Source organism: Entelurus aequoreus, linkage group LG01 (assembly GCF_033978785.1).
Source record: "Entelurus aequoreus isolate RoL-2023_Sb linkage group LG01, RoL_Eaeq_v1.1, whole genome shotgun sequence".
Taxonomy (NCBI): domain Eukaryota; kingdom Metazoa; phylum Chordata; class Actinopteri; order Syngnathiformes; family Syngnathidae; genus Entelurus; species Entelurus aequoreus.
In genome coordinates this window covers 97,707,171-97,723,474 of record NC_084731.1, presented here as the reverse complement: position 1 = coordinate 97,723,474, position 16,304 = coordinate 97,707,171, and the positions used below count along the sequence as shown (strand labels likewise).

Sequence of the window (16,304 nt, the reverse complement as noted above, 5' to 3'; positions counted from 1 at the left end):
ATAAACACACACACATATATATATATATATATATATGTGTGTGTGTGTTTATATTTAAATATATATATATATATATATATATATATATATATATATATATATATATATATATATATATACATATATTTAAATATAAACACACATATATATATATACATATGTATGTGTGTTTATATTTAAATATATATATATTTAAATATATATATATATATATATATATATATATATATATATTTAAATATATATATTTAAATATAAACACACACACATATATATATATATATATATATATATATATATATATATATATATATATACACACTAAATCTGTCTTGTCTAGCCACTCAGGCAGATCATAATGTTGCTGCCCATATTTGTACATATTTACTCTACAAAATACCAAGTGTGGGATACAGCTTGTATGGCCTTAGGGGCCATACAAGCTGTATGGCTGTATCTCTACCCACTACGCCATGCCGCCTTGGGGGCGGCATGGCGTAGTGGGTAGAGCGGCCTTGCCAGAAACCTGAGGGTTGCAGGTTCGCTCCCCGCCTCTTACCATCCAAAAATCGCTGCCGTTGTGTCCTTGGGCAGGACACTTCACCCTTGCCCCCGGTGCCGCTCACACCGGAGAATGAATGATGAATGAATGAGTTGTAAAAATGAATGATGGGTTCTCACTTCTCTGTGAAGCGCTTTGAGTGTCTAGAAAAGCGCTATATAAATCTAATCCATTATTATTATTATTATTATTTGTATTTGACTTTATTAAATGTTTATATATATTCAGTGTCTGGTCTAGGACTTTTAAACACACTCCACTAATACTAATAGGGATGGGATCTTACAACTCATGACTTGATTAGATTCAGATTCTTGGGGGCGACAACTTGGTTCAGAATCAACTCAACACAATTTTCGATTCAAACCAATCTCTCAATATATTATTTGGGATAAGACATTTCAAAAACAACTCATGCTTTTTGAGGATTATGAGTTGACAGGTTGATTGGCAACACTAAATTGGCCCTAGTGTGTGAATGTTGTCTGTCTGTCTGTGTTGGCCCTGTGATGAGGTGGTGACTTGTCCAGGGTGTGCCTGAATGCAGCTGAGATAGGCTCCAGCACCCCCACCTCCCCGTGACCCCGAAAGGGACAAGCGGTAGAAAATGGATGGATGGCTGGATAGATTTAGAATCAAAATAATGATTTTCAAGTTAAAAGTTGATTTTCAAGGCAAAAAATGATTTTCAAGGCAAAAAATGATTTTCAAGGTAAAAGTTTATTTTCAAGGTAAAAGTTGATTTTCAAGGTAAAAGTTGATTTTCAAGGTAAACAATTATTTAAGGCAAAAAATGATATTCAAGGTAAACAATTATTTAAGGCAAAAAATGATTTTCAAGGTAAAAGTTGATTTTCAAGGTAAAAGTTGATTTTCAAGGTAAAAAATTATTTTCAAGGCAAAAAATTATTTAAGGTAAAAAATGATTTTCAAGGTAAAAAATTATTTAAGGCAAAAAATTATTTTCAAGGCAAAAAATTATTTTCAAGGCAAAAGTTGATTTTCAAGGTAAAAGTTGATTTTCAAGGCAAAAGTTGATTTTCAAGGTAAAAGTTGATTTTCAAGGCAAAAAATGATTTTCAAGGTAAAAAATGATTTTCAAAGTAAAAGTTGATTTTCAAGGTAAAAGTTGATTTTCAAGGCAAAAAATGATTTTCAAGGCAAAAGTTGATTTTCAAGGTAAAAGTTGATTTTCAAGGCAAAAAATGATTTTCAAGGTAAAAAATGATTTTCAAGGTAAAAGTTTATTTTCAAGGTAAAAGTTGATTCAAAGTAAAAAATGATTTTCAAGGTAAAAAATTATTTAAGGTAAAAGTTGATTTTCAAGGTAAAAAATGATTTTCAAGGCAAAAAATTATTTAAGGTAAAAAATGATTTTCAAAGTAAAAAATTATTTAAGGCAAAAAATGATTTTCAAGGCAAAAGTTGATTTTCAAGGTAAAAGTTGATTTTCAAGGCAAAAGTTGATTTTCAAGGCAAAAAATTATTTTCAAGGTAAAAAATGATTTTCAAGGCAAAAGTTGATTTTCAAGGCAAAAGTTGATTTTCAAGGTAAAAAATGATTTTCAAGGCAAAAGTTGATTTTCAAGGTAAAAAATGATTTTCAAGGTAAAAGTTGATTTTCAAGGTAAAAAATGATTTTCAAGGCAAAAAATTATTTAAGGTAAAAAATGATTTTTAAGGCAAAAAATTATTTTCAAGGCAAAAGTTGATTTTCAAGGTAAAAGTTGATTTTCAAGGCAAAAGTTGATTTTCAAGGCAAAAAATTATTTTCAAGGTAAAAAATGATTTTCAAGGTAAAAGTTGATTTTCAAGGTAAAAAATTATTTTCAAGTTAAAAAATGATTTTCAAGGTAAAAGTTGATTTTCAAGGTAAAAGTTAATTTTCAAGGTAAAAAATGATTTTCAAGGTAAACAATTATTTTCAAGGCATAAAATGATTTTCAAGGTAAAAGTTGATTTTCAAGGTAAAAGTTAATTTTCAAGGTAAAAAATGATTTTCAAGGTAAAAGTTGATTTTCAGGGCAAAAAATGATTTTCAAGGTAAAAAATGATTTTCAGGGCAAAAGTTGATTTTGAAGATAAAAAATGATTTTCAAGGCAAAAAATGATTTTCAAGGCTAAAAATGATTTTCAAGGTAAAAAATTATTTTTCACGAATCATGATTCGGATGTCTTTGAATCTATTTTTTGAGCACCCCTAAACACCGATACCTTGTCTACACTGCATACATGAAAGTAAACATCAGATCTTACCTTTAGTATTATTTCATGTGTGAAAACTAAAGGTTTTAAGTTGAACATTTTGCAATTAATTTCTTTTATTGAACCACTGCAACACTTGAGCACAAAGTATGAGGAACACCACACGTTCTTTACAATGGAGTATAGTGAGTGATGATGCATGTTAGTACACAGTGATGGCAGCAGTCACGTACTGAAGGAAATGAAGGCGTTATCAAAGTATGTAAAGGCAGGAAAAAAGATGTTTGACACAGTTTTGCCTCGCAGTTCTTGCCGCATCAGCAGTCAACTTCCGCACGTTGCTCAACTTATTTCTTCTTCTTCTCCTGCGTGCTGGTGAACCACTGGTCCAGCAGCTTCTTGCTGTAGTAGATCTGCCAGCCGTGCACTTGCACGGCGATGACGATCACCAGATACATGACCGACACCGCCGAGAAGCCGAAGATGAAGCGGTAGGCTTTCCCGAGCCGATAGAGCTGCTGAGCGTAAGGGAACATCTCCATGCTCCCGTAGATGAGCGGCGCCACTGAGAAAAGCCCGGCGCTGATCATGGAGATGACCAAGTAGCTGATGTTGTTACGAGGCAGAGCCAGGAAGCAGAAGATTGTCGGGATGATGCTGAGGAGGTACGGGTACTCCCACTGGTAAGGTGAGGCGATCGTCTTGTGGGACACCAGACCCAGCTGGCTTACGGTCACCTGACACGGAACACAGTATTTACAGTAAATATAAGCACGCCTGTCATATCAACTCCTACCTGAGCTGCCATCAGCACCCACAGCAACAGGTGCACGATGTTGAGTTTGCGGATTTCAGACTTGAGGGCGACGCTGTATACAAAGACAAAATAAGAAGTATGATGATAACGGAGGCATTGATATCAATTAATGGTGCAACATACTAAAGGGTGTAACGGTACGTGTATCTGTATCGAGCCGTTTCGGTACGGGGGGTTCAGTTCGGGAACGGAGGTGCACCGAACGAGTTTACACATATTAAGTAGCGCACCACACGTTGTGTAAACAATGCACAACACACGGCATGCTAGCAACGACCGGGATGCTACAAAATGCAAAAAGCCAGAGCTGGAAGACCCTCCTGCCTCGTTAAGATCTCCCGTTTGGGAAAATTTGGGCTTCGGAGTGCGATACAACTAGGGCTGCAACTAACGATTCATTTGATAATCGATTAATCTGTCGATTATTACTTCGATTAATAATCGGATAAAAGACACAAACTACATTTCTATCCTTTCCAGTATTTTATTGAAAAAAACCAGCATACTGGCACCATGTTGTGGACATTGGGGGTGCAGCATACACCAATAATAACACAGAAATGTAACTCATCAGAACTGAATCAGATATTGTACACGTTTCTGTTGTGAATAATAAAGGATTCATTTTAGGCTGCCTCTGAATAATAGCATGAAATATTCCAGCACCTTCATAACGTTTAGTTATACTAAAGCGTCACTCAAATCTAAATAGATTTATATAGCTTTATCGGCCCGGCTACATTGATCCATTATGAAACAAACCTGAGATATTTCTGCCCGTTACGTTTATTTCCAAATTGGTAACCGTGCGTTTTCTCTCTCAAACTGGAGTCAAATGTGCCGGAGACACATTATCAGCCCCGCGTTGCAACAAAGGCATAACTTTAACGTTACTCACAAAAAAGCTGAACTCATGAATGCTTGTTGCCACTATGGACTTAAAAAGTTACGTACCGTGAGTTGTTCCCTTCATCCATGGCTGCAACATGTTTCCTTTTCAGGTGCTCCTGAAGCAATGTTGTACTTCCGTGCCATTTTGCAGGAAACGCTCTTCTTTGAAGTCTTTAAAGTGAAGTGTTCCCACACTTTTGACGACTTAGGTCGTACACTTTTCTCCATTGAAGCAATAACCTCAAGATGTTTCTCCGCTAAACTATCGGTACTGTTTTCCTGCGCCATTTTTCCAGCAAAGGAGACGCCATCGTCACGTGAGCTGCACATGACCACATCATTGGCTAGCTTACGCCACCTCATGAGACGTAGCCTCAGCGCCGCCCTGGCGCTGTTTTGTACTTATTTTGATTATTGTTTCTCAGCTGTTTGTAAATGTTGCAGTGTATAAATAAAGGTTTATAAAACAAAAAAATAACCCCCCCAAAAAAATTAATAAATAAAAAAAAGCCTCCGCGCATGCGCATAGCATAGTTCCAACGAATCGATGACTAAATTAATCGCCAACTATTTTGGTAATCGATTTTAATCGATTCAATTGTTGTTGCAGCCCTAGATACAACAATGGATAACATCGCTTCAACGAAGATAAAGACGAGCGTCGTGCAAACACCGCATTCAAGCAGCCTCTCCTCGGCGAGTCAGGCAGGGCTAAAGCAATAACAAATGTTTTTATAGCAGCAGATTTAAGACCATATTGCATTAAAAACTAGATTTTGACCCACTTCTATGGTGGAAGAACAATGAGCCCATATACCAGACCTGGGCATTCTGCGGCCCGCGGGCCACATCCGGCCCTTTGTGCGTCCCTGTCCGGCCCGCGTGAGGCCAATCATAAATTACAAAATAAATTTTAAAAAGTATCTATGTCGAGTGTGCAATACAACGGTGCTGCTTTTGTTTTGAAAAGCGTTATTTGTATTACTTCTGTGTGGACGTATGCTTGTGAGTAGGGATGTCCGATAATATCGGCCGGCCGATAGCGATAAATGCGTTAAAATGTAATATCGGAAATTATCGGTATCGTTTTTTTTATTATCGGTATCTGTTTTTTTTTTTTTTTTAATTAAATCAACATAAAAAACACAAGATACACTTACAATTAATGCACCAACCCAAAAAACCTCCCTCCTCATTCACACAAAAGGGTTGTTTCTTTCTGTTATTAATATTCTGGTTCCTACATGATATATCAATATATATCAATACAGTCTGCAAGGGATACAGTCCGTAAGCACACATGATTGTGCGTGCTGCTGGTCCACTAATAGTACTAACCTTTAACAGTTAATGTTACTCATTTTCATTAATTACTAGTTTCTATGTAACTGTTTTTATATTGTTTTACTTTCTTTTTTATTCAAGAAAATGTTTTTAATTTATTTATCTTATTTTATTTTATAATTTTTTTTTAAAAGTACCTTATCTTCACCATACCCGGTTGTCCAAATTAGACATAATAATGTGTTAATTCCACGACTGTATATATCGGTTGATATCGGTATCGGTAATTAAAGAGTTGGACAATATCGTATATCGGCAAAAAGCCATTATCGGACATCCCTACTTGTGAGCGATTGTGAGTGAATGTGAACAGCTGCAATCACAAATTACAAAATACATTTAAAAAAACATCTATGTCGTGCGTGCAATACAACTGTGCTGCTTTTATTTTGAAAAGTGTTATTTAAGGGCGTATGTCCGTGTGTAACCTGTGAGTGAAGGTGCACAGCGACAAGTGAGACGCTAAAAAAAGAAAAGTTGATGAGGAATGGCGTGTTTTCAACAAGACATGGACTGCCAAGTATTTCTTTACAGAAATGAAAGGTAAAGCCGTGCGCTTAATTTGTGGTACACAGCTTGCTGTGTTTAAAGAATATAGTGTAACCACCTGCTGAAGTTGATGTTGTGTTCTTTAGTTGCGGAAATGAGGAGTGAGGATAGACGTGCGTGTGGAAGGAACGAGACAAGTTGAGCTGTGTTAGTATAGGTTGCTCAATAAAAGTTTGAAAAAGAGCGTCAGACTTGGTGTGCACTTCTTCTGGACGCTACAATTGGTGGCAGAAGTAAAACTTTGCGCGCTGCTTGTGTGAATCCCGGACGTGAGCTTGTCGCAAAGAGAGAGAGAGAGAGGGAGGAAGGAGAGAGGCAGTGTCTACAGGTGCAGCGCACGCTGCTTGGCATGGGGGAATTTCGCCCTCCATGAAGACTCCCAGGTTTGATGGCAAGGCATATACACTTCTGACACCAATTGTAGCATCCAGAAGAAGTGCACACCAAGTCTGACGCTCTTTTTAAACTTTTATTGAGCAACCTATAATAACACAGCTCAACTTGTCTCGTTCTTTCCACACGCACGTCTATCCTCACTCCTCATTTCCTCTTACGATATATCAAAAATAATTTGAGCAAAATTGAATTGAAATATTGTCGGTGTGGCCCTCCAGCACTTCTCGGGTTGCTCATGCGGCCCCCGGTAAAAATTAATTGCCCACCCCTGCCATATACCGTATTTTTCGGACTATAAGTCGCAGTTTTTTTCATACTTTGGCCGGGGGTGCGACTTATACTCAGGAGCGACTTGTGTGTTAACACATTAGCGTAAAATATCAAATAATATTATGTAGCTCATTCACGTAAGAGACTAGACGTATAAGATTTCATGGGATTTAGCGATTAGGAGTGACAGATTGTTTAGTAAACGTATAGCATGTTCTATATCAGGGGTCACCAACCTTTTTGAAAGCAAGAGCTACTTCTTGGGTACTGATTAATGCGAAGGGCTACCAGTTTGATACACACTTAAATAAATTGCCAGAAATAGCCCATTTGCTCAAGTTACCTTTAACTCGATGTTATTATTAATAATTAATGATATTTACACTTAATTGAACGGTTTAAAAGAGGAGAAAACCCGAAAAAAAAAGACAATTAAATTTGGAAACATAGTTTATCTTCAATTTCGACTCTTTAAAATTCAAAATTCAACCGAAAAAAAGAAGAGAAAAACTAGCTAATTTGAATCTTTTGGAAAAAATTTAAAAAATAATTTATGGAACATCATTAGTAATTTTTCCTGATTAAGATTAATTTTAGAATTTTGATGACATGTTTTAAATAGGTTAAAATCCAATCTACACTTTGTTAGAATATATAACAAATTGGACCAAGCTATATTTCTAACAAAGACAAATCATTATTTCTTCTAGATTTTCCAGAACAAAATTTTTAAAAGAAATTCAAAAGACTTTGAAATAAGAATTACATTTGATTCTACAGATTTTCTAGATTTGCCAGAATAATTTTTTAAAATTGTAATCATAATAAGTTTGAAGAAATATCACAAATATTCTTCGTCGAAAAAACAGAAGCTAAAATGAAGAATTAAATTAAAATGTATTTATTATTCTTTACAATTAAAAACATACATTTACTTGAACATTGATTTAAATTGTCAGGAAAGAAGAGGAAGGAATTTAAAAGGTAAAAAGGTATATGTGTTTAAAAATCCAAAAATCATTTTTAAGGTTGTATTTTTTCTCTAAAATTGTCTTTCTGAAAGTTATAAGAAGCAAAGTAAAAAAAATGAATGAATTTATTTAAACAAAAGAAGACCAAGTCTTTAAAATATTTTCTTGGATTTTCCAATTCTATTTGAGTTTTGTCTCTCTTAGAATTAAAAATGTTGAGCAAAGTGAGACCAGCTTGCTAGTAAATAAATACAATTTAAAAAATAGAGGCAGCTCACTGGTAAGTGCTGCTATTTGAGCTATTTTTAGAACAGGCCGGCGGGCTACTCATCTGGTCCTTACGGGCTACCTGGTGCCCGCGGGCACCGCGTTGGTGACCCCTGTTCTATATGTTATAGTTATTTGAATGACTCTTACCATAATATGTTACGTTAACATACCAGGCACGTTCTCAGTTGGTTATTTATGCCTCATATAACGTACACTTATTCAGCCTGTTGTTCACTATTCTTTATTTATTTGAAATTGCCTTTCAAATGTCTATTCTTGGTGTTGGCTTTTATCAAATTTCCCCAAAAAATGCGACTTATACTCCAGTGCCACTTATATATGTTTTTTTCCTTCTTTCTTATGCATTTTCGGCCGGTGCGACTTATACTCCGGAGCGACTTATACTCCGAAAAATACGGTATCCTCTTACTGCCAAGTTAGCCAGGCACTACCTCGCCCTACCTGCTACCTCCCAGTGAAAGGGTATTTTCCACAGCTGGAGACATTTGATGGCAAAAAACATGAGAATTGAGTGAAAGTCACCAGGGTTAAAGGCTGGGGGGAAAGAAAAGTTAATCTGAGGCTGAAATGACTTTAAACTGTTTAATGTTGCACTTTTTGTATGTAGGAGAAAAGTTTTGTCATTTTATTTAATGTGAGCAACAACTTGAAGCAGTTTAATGTTGCACTTTATAAGTAGAAAGGTTTTGTTAAACCCATTCTGAGCCTCATCTTATTTAGTTTTTATTTGATATATGTTGACCACATTAACCCTGGCAATGGACCCTGTGTGTATATGTATGTTATTCTTATGCTTAGCATTCATGACTAGGGATGACGTTCGAAACCGGTTCTCCCGGTTGTTCGATAAGAAAAGAACCGATTCCATGGACTCGAATCCCTTTTTGAGAACCGGTTCCCGTTATCGAGGCCACTATAGTAAAGAAAAAGAGTTGGTTCTTTATTCGAATCCCGTCCCACAGGGCAATGTTATGCCCATTTGATTGTAGACTCTTACTGACACCTTGTGGCGATATGAAAATACTACCGGTCATTAGTTTGGGCACTTCCGGGTTGGCGCTGTCAGTTCAGTTCATGAGACAATTGAGAAGTAGACAAGTTGTGTTAGCTCTTACAAGCCTTGGAAAAGATAAGTCTGTAAGTAAACTGTTTAACTTGTTTATGTAACTCAATATTAAGGTGGAAAGTGGTTCCATTTGATACTAAGATGTTTATTGAAAAAACGATTTTTGTGCACTGTTTCAATGGATGTTTTGAGGACTTAAAATGGCTGCCAGTCGTGTATTTCCACCATCGAAATAATTTTTTGGAAGAAGAATTGTTGATTGATGACTGTGGTGCTCTTAGTGTCATAGTGTGTGTAGTAAGTATGTTCCAATAGCAGCAGAAGTGCACTTTTTGGAGAGCTGTATTATTTTCAGTTTTGTGCCCAAGGGACTGATTTTATTTAACACTATATTATTATTTATACACCTATAGTGATCACAGAGACAGGTTGTTTTTGAGTTACTGTATATATTTGTTTTTCTGAAAAATCCCACTTAATATACTTTGGGTAACAACAGTCAATATTTTTTTTTTTTAGGGGGGTAACAGTCAATATTTATTCATTTATTTTATTTTATTTTTTTCTTATAAAATAAAAGTGAGCTTTTGTTAAACCAAATATTGTGGTAAATAAATAACCAGAAAATGTATATTTTGTTGTTTTCTTACTGTACCGAAAATGAACCGTGACCTCTAAACCGAGGTACGTACCGAACCGAAATGTTTGTGTACCGTTACACCAGGGGTCACCAACGCGGTGCCCGTAAGGACCAGATGAGTAGCCCGCCGGCCTGTTCTAAAAATAGCTCAAATAGCAGCACTTACCAGTGAGCTGCCTCTATTTTTTAAACGTTATTTATTTACTAGCAAGCTGGTCTCGCTTTGCACGACATTTTTAATTCTAAGAGAGACAAAACTCAAAAAGAATTTGAAAATCCAAGAAAATATTTTAAAGACTTGGTCTTCACTCGTTTAAATAAATTCATTATTTTTTTTACTTTGCTTCTTATAACTTTCAGAAAGACAATTTTAGAGAAAAAATACAACCTTAAAAATGATTTTAGGATTTCTAAACACATATACCTTTTTACCTTTTAAATTCCTTCCTCTTCTTTCCTGACAATTTAAATCAATGTTCAAGTAATTTTTTTTTTTTTAATTGTAAAGAATAATAAATACATTTTAATTTAATTCTTCATTTTAGCTTCTGTTTTTTCGACGAAGAGTATTTGTGAAATATTTCTTCAAACTTATTATGATTAAAATTCAAAAAAATTATTCTGGCAAATCTAGAAAATCTGTAGAATCAAATTTAAATCTTATTTCAAAGTCTTTTGAATTTCTTTTAAAATTTTTGTTCTGGAAAATCTAGAAGAAATAATGATTTATCTTTGTTAGAAATATAGCTTGGTCCAATTTGTTATATATTCTAACAAAGTGTAGACTGGATTTTAACCTATTTAAAACATGTCATCAAAATTCTAAAATTAATCTTAATCAGGAAAAATTACTAATGATGTTCCATAAATTCTTTTTTTAAGTTTTTCTCTTCTTTTTTTCGGTTGAATTTTGAATTTTAAAGAGTTAAATTGAAGATAAACTATGTTTCAAAATTTAATTGTCATTTTTTTTGTGTTTTCTCCTCTTTTAAACCATTCAATTAAGTGTAAATATCATTAATTATTAATAATAACAGAGTTAAAGGTAAATTGAGCAAATTGGCTATTTCTGACAATTTATTTAAGTGTGTATCAAACTGGTAGCCCTTCGCATTAATCACTACCCAAGAAGTAGCTCTTGCTTTCAAAAAGGTTGGTGACCCCTGCGTTACACCCATACAACATACCTCATCTGGTAGTGTGATGCAACACGCTCCCTGTGCTGGAAGTCACTGCCGTCCGTGCCCGCAGCCCGCGGTCCTGCTCGGGAAGCCATGCCGCGGTTCTGAACGCAAAACAGTCAGAGCCGTGAAACTGGACTTGTAGCTTTGCTGTTCTTTGTGCAGTTGTTGAACATTTTGCTCAGTTTAGAACACGTACTGGTCCCCAACCTGCTTTCTTCTGAGAACCACACTTACAAAATGAAAATGCCAGACAACTATTTCTGTAAGGATTATTTTCACTGCTTATTTCAACCCGAACAAAAGGGAATACGCTTGTGTGTGTGTGTGTGTGTGTGTGTGGGGGGGGGGGGGTCTGCAGACCTGCAGCGAAGCGCGGGGTGTGCCAGGACCCGTTTCGAGATCAGCGACAGGTGCGTGGATGACCCAGCGGAGAGTGATTGTCTGATCACCTGTCGCTCTGTTAAAAGGCAGCAGTCGGGAAGGAGAAGGGAGAGTTGTTGATGGTGATTGGCGAAGAACGAGCGATAAGGAGACTGATGCAACCCGATGGCTGAAAAGCAACACCGAAGACATTTATTGAAAAATAAGTCTTTGTATCAAACCATGTCATGTCGGAAACTGGTGGTCCGAAGAACCCGGAGGAGCAAGACCTCCACAGCTTGTTGGTATCAACAACTTACATTTTGTGTTAACGGGGTCATACTATGGCTGTGTCTCAATTCGGCGGCTGCACCCTCCCATTAGCAGAAGGGTTGTACACTTTGCGTCCCGAAATTCTTTGCGCACTCAACTCCGAAAAATTATTTTCAACACGGAGACGCCATGCGGAGCGCAAAAAAAAGGCCACCTTAAAATGTAAGTATAGTTTTATTTATTCATTTAAAACATTTAAAGTTAAAGTATCCACGATTGTCACGCACACACTAGGTGTGGCAAAAAATTATTGTCTGCATTTGACCCATCACCCTTGATCACCCCCCCGGGAGGTGAGGGGAGCAGTGAGCAGCAGCGGTGGCCGCGCCCGGAAATCATTGTTGGTGATTCAACCCCCCAATTCCAACCCTTGATGCTGAGTGCCAAGCAGGGAGGCAATGGCTCCCATTTTTATAGTCTTTGGTATGACTCGGTCGGTGTTTGAAACCACAATCTACCCATCTCAGGGTGGACACTCTAACCCAGGCCTGGGCAATTACTTTGGGGCGGGGGGGCCACATTTAGAGAAAAAAATGTGTCTGGGGGCCGGTATATCTATTTTTAGGAACACTAATACAAAACCTCACAATAATGTCTGATTGAATGCTAAAAACATCATGACAGACCGCCTTAAAAAACGTAATGGAATTTAACATTTTTCTATGAACGATAAAACACTGAATATTGACAAAATATGAATGGCACACCCACTTTCGATCGACATATATTACAATCAAGTGAAACGCAGCAAAAATGCAACAAACAGTGAAATATGAATGCGAAGGGTACAAAATAAACCCACCTACAATCTGATACATCTGATATTTTCTGAATTTCCCCCCCAGAGATCAATAAAGTACTTTCTATTCTATTCTATACATCACTAAGCTTTAGAAAATCTCCTTCCGCGTCTGTGGAAACGCTTCCCGCCCATACTGCTTGGTGCCTCGTCTGAGCTGCTGTGACGTAGATGACCATAGTAACTAATTAGATGACCATAGTAACTAATTAGATTACCATAGTAACTGGTATATCATCCATAAACGCAGATTCCAAGCATTGAAATAATTTGTATAGTTGAAGACTTACGGTCATTATAAAACATCACTGCACATCATCTATATATGGATATACACATACACATATACATATACACATATACATATACACATATACATATACATATACACATATACATATGGAATGCCCTCCCGGTAACAGTTAGAGATGCTACCTCAGTAGAAGCATTTAAGTCTCATCTTAAAACTCATTTGTATACTCTAGCCTTTAAATAGACCCCCTTTTTAGACCAGTTAATCTGCCGTTTCTTTTCTTTTCTTTTCTACTCTGCTCCCAACCCGGGGTGGACCGCTAGCCTGGCCATCGGATGGGGACATCTCTACGCTGCTGACCCGTCTCCGCTCGGGATGGTTCCTGCTGGCCCCACTATGGACTGGACTTTCGCTGATGTGTTGGACTTTCACAATATTATGTCAGACCCACTCCACATCCATTGCTTCCGGTCTCCCCTAGAGGGGGGGGGGGGGTTACCCACATATGGGGTCCTCTCCAAGGTTTCTCATAGTCATTCACATTGACGTCCCACTGGGGTGAGTTTTTCCTTGCCCGTATGTGGGCTCTGTACCGAGGATGTCGTTGTGGCTTGTACAGCCCTTTGAGACACTTGTGATTTAGGGCTATATAAATAAACATTCATTGATTGATTGACATCATTTATTCAGAAAGTATAAATAACGACAAATAAACATGAAAATACTAATAACCGCAACATGTAAGTGTAAAAAAACCAACAGCATTATGTTTTGTACATTTTCAGAATGGGCTTGTTCTATTTTTAAACAAAGAAAACAATCTGAAGTCGTCTTTATTTTGAAGTTATCGTTACGGGATTTTACCAGTCGGGCCCACTCGGGAGTAGATTTCTCTCCATGGGGCCCCTGATCTAAAATGAGTTTGACACCCTTGATTAAAGGCATGTCTGATTTGAACTTTTAGACCAGGGGTGTCAAACGTACGGCCCGTGGAACAGGTTTTATCCGGCCCGCGGGATGAGTTTGCCAAGTATAAAAATTTGCCGAAATTTTTGAATGAAAGAAACTGCTGTTCTAAATGTGTCCACTAGATGTCACAATAGCAATTCTTTGTATCTTTGTAGATGATGCTACATATGTAAAAAAAAAAACAAAAAAACATTAGTGCACCAGTCGAGGAAAATGAGCAAACTACATAAATAACATCCTTGAATTTGATTTTGATATCATCTTTTTATCTTGATAGACTGAAAATGAACACCGAGAGAGTTGACCGATGAACATTATCACATAACTTATTCAAAAAGTATAAATAACGACAAAAAAAGATAGAATACTATTAACCGCAACTAGGGATGTCCGATAATGGCTTTTTGCCGATATCCGATATTCCGATATTGTCCAACTCTTTAATTACTGATACCGATATCAACCGATTCCGATATCAACCGTCATATGCAGTCGTGGAATTAACACATTATTATGCCTAATTTGGACAACCAGGTATGGTGAAGATAAGGTACTTTTTAAAAAAAATTGTAAAATAAGATAAATAAATTAAAAACATTTTCTTGAATAAAAAAAAAAAGTACAACAATATAAAAACAGTTACATAGAAACTAGTAATGAATGAAAATGAGTAAAATTAACTGTTAAAGGTTAGTACTATTAGTGGACCAGCAGCACGCACAATCATGTGTGCTTACGGACTGTATCCCTTGCAGACTGTATTGATATATATTGATGTATAATGTAGGAACCAGAATATTAATAACAGAAAGAAACAACCCTTTTGTGTGAATGAGTGTAAATGGGGGAGGGAGGTTTTTTGGGTTGGTGCACTAATTGTAAGTGTATCTTGTGTTTTCTATGTTGATTTAATAAAAAAAACAAAAACGATACCGATAATAAAAAAACGATACCGATAATTTCCGATATTACATTTTAACGCATATATCGGCCGATATTATCGGACATCTCTAACCGCAACATGTAAGTGTAAACAACCCCCAACAACATTGTGATTTGTACATTTTCAGAATGTGCTTGATCCATTTTTAAACAAAGAAAACAATCTGAAGTCGTCTTTATTTTGAAGTTATCATGCCGGGATTTTACCAGTCTGGCCCATTCGGGAGTAGATTTCTCTCCATGTGGCCCCCCATCTAAAATGAGTTTGACACCCCTGATTAAAGGCATCATGTCTGATTTAAACTTAGACTTAGACACACGTTGTTGATCCACAAGGGAAATTGTTACAGTTATAAAACCAGTGAGAGTTGAGGAGGTGCTGGAGCCTATCCCAGCTAACACAGCCAGACAACATTAAACATGACATTGCTACTTTAGCCTAACTTAAGAGTTTAGCGTGGGCTTTAATGTGCTTTGAAATATTATAAAAAAAGTCGTACTTACATTTGGAAACGCGGCAGATAATATATTTCTTCGAGTTGGACCACTTTGTGATTACTGCTGCCTTCCCGACGTCAGCGCCGTCAGAGTGCAGACGCGGCCGGATGACGTCTCGAAGCGTGATTGGCCGAAAAGACTTCTTCGTCTTCACCGGATCTGGAGCTGGTTGTCAGGGAATTGTTGCCACTGTGTGGATTAAGTGTGAACTGCACCAACTGCCTTAACGTTGTACGGGTCTCTCGTGATTTCACTTCTTGTTTTGCAACTTTTTAAAGTAACTATTGCAGAATATAATTACTACATAGTATTAAAATACATTGTCAATTTTCATTTATTTGTATTTCTTGTTCAACAACAACCTTCATGATCACAGCCAAGGGCGTTTGGTAAATATTTGTATTATTTTATTTTAAACCTGTCAGTTATACGTCATAAAAGTTTAGACCAAACACATTTTCTGTCTAAAAGGTTGTTTTTTTTTTAATTAAATGACGAATGTGTAACTCGACTTACGTAATATCTTCAAAGGTCAACACACAGCGCTGACATGAGGCGATCGAAGAAACAGTGGTGCGTTCAAGTAACCTTGATTAAAGTCGGAAACAGGTTTCAAGATTGATTATGTAACCTATTTGTATGGGCTTTCCTCTTTGTATGTTAAGTTCCTGTTATACGCTGTTATATATGTTGTATATGCCTTGAGCTCTTATTTTGAAGGCGCTAAGAGCGAAAGTGATGACACGTTGTAGTGGAGCGGGGGTTTTGAAAAGGAAGTAAAAAAGAAAAAAAGAAAGAAAAAAACACGATAAGTCTAGGCGTGCACAAAGATGACGTCACTTCCGTCGACATTTATTTATTTTTTTCATATTTTTTTAGTATTATTACTTTATCTGTATTTGCTTTTGTTTTATTTTATTGATGTTGAAAATGCCTTGACATTTGTGTGCATTTCAAATGTATG

The 16,304-nt window shown here is 36.5% G+C and overlaps 1 protein-coding gene across 1 annotated transcript; it reads right to left on the bottom strand.

Annotated features, from left to right (window-relative positions):
* Positions 1–2,745: 2,745 nt before the first annotated feature.
* LOC133659976 (protein jagunal homolog 1-B) lies at positions 2,746–15,997 on the bottom strand. Its single transcript, XM_062062939.1, has 5 exons — positions 15,857–15,997; positions 15,347–15,505; positions 11,190–11,287; positions 3,564–3,636; positions 2,746–3,504 (listed from the first exon to the last, which is right to left on the bottom strand). The coding sequence occupies exons 3-5, from the start codon at positions 11,276–11,278 to the stop codon at positions 3,115–3,117; spliced, it is 552 nt and encodes a 183-aa protein (XP_061918923.1). The 5' UTR covers positions 11,279–11,287; positions 15,347–15,505; positions 15,857–15,997; the 3' UTR covers positions 2,746–3,114.
* Positions 15,998–16,304: the final 307 nt, after the last annotated feature.

Coding starts and splice junctions, on each gene's coding strand:
- LOC133659976 (XM_062062939.1), bottom strand. CDS start 11,278: ATGGCTTCCCGAGCAGGACCGCGGGCTGCGGGCACGGACGGCAGTGAC. Junction 3,637..11,189: donor GCATCACACTACCAGATGAG/GTATGTTGTATG, acceptor CTTTGTATACAG/CGTCGCCCTCAAGTCTGAAA. Junction 3,505..3,563: donor GGGTGCTGATGGCAGCTCAG/GTAGGAGTTGAT, acceptor GTTCCGTGTCAG/GTGACCGTAAGCCAGCTGGG.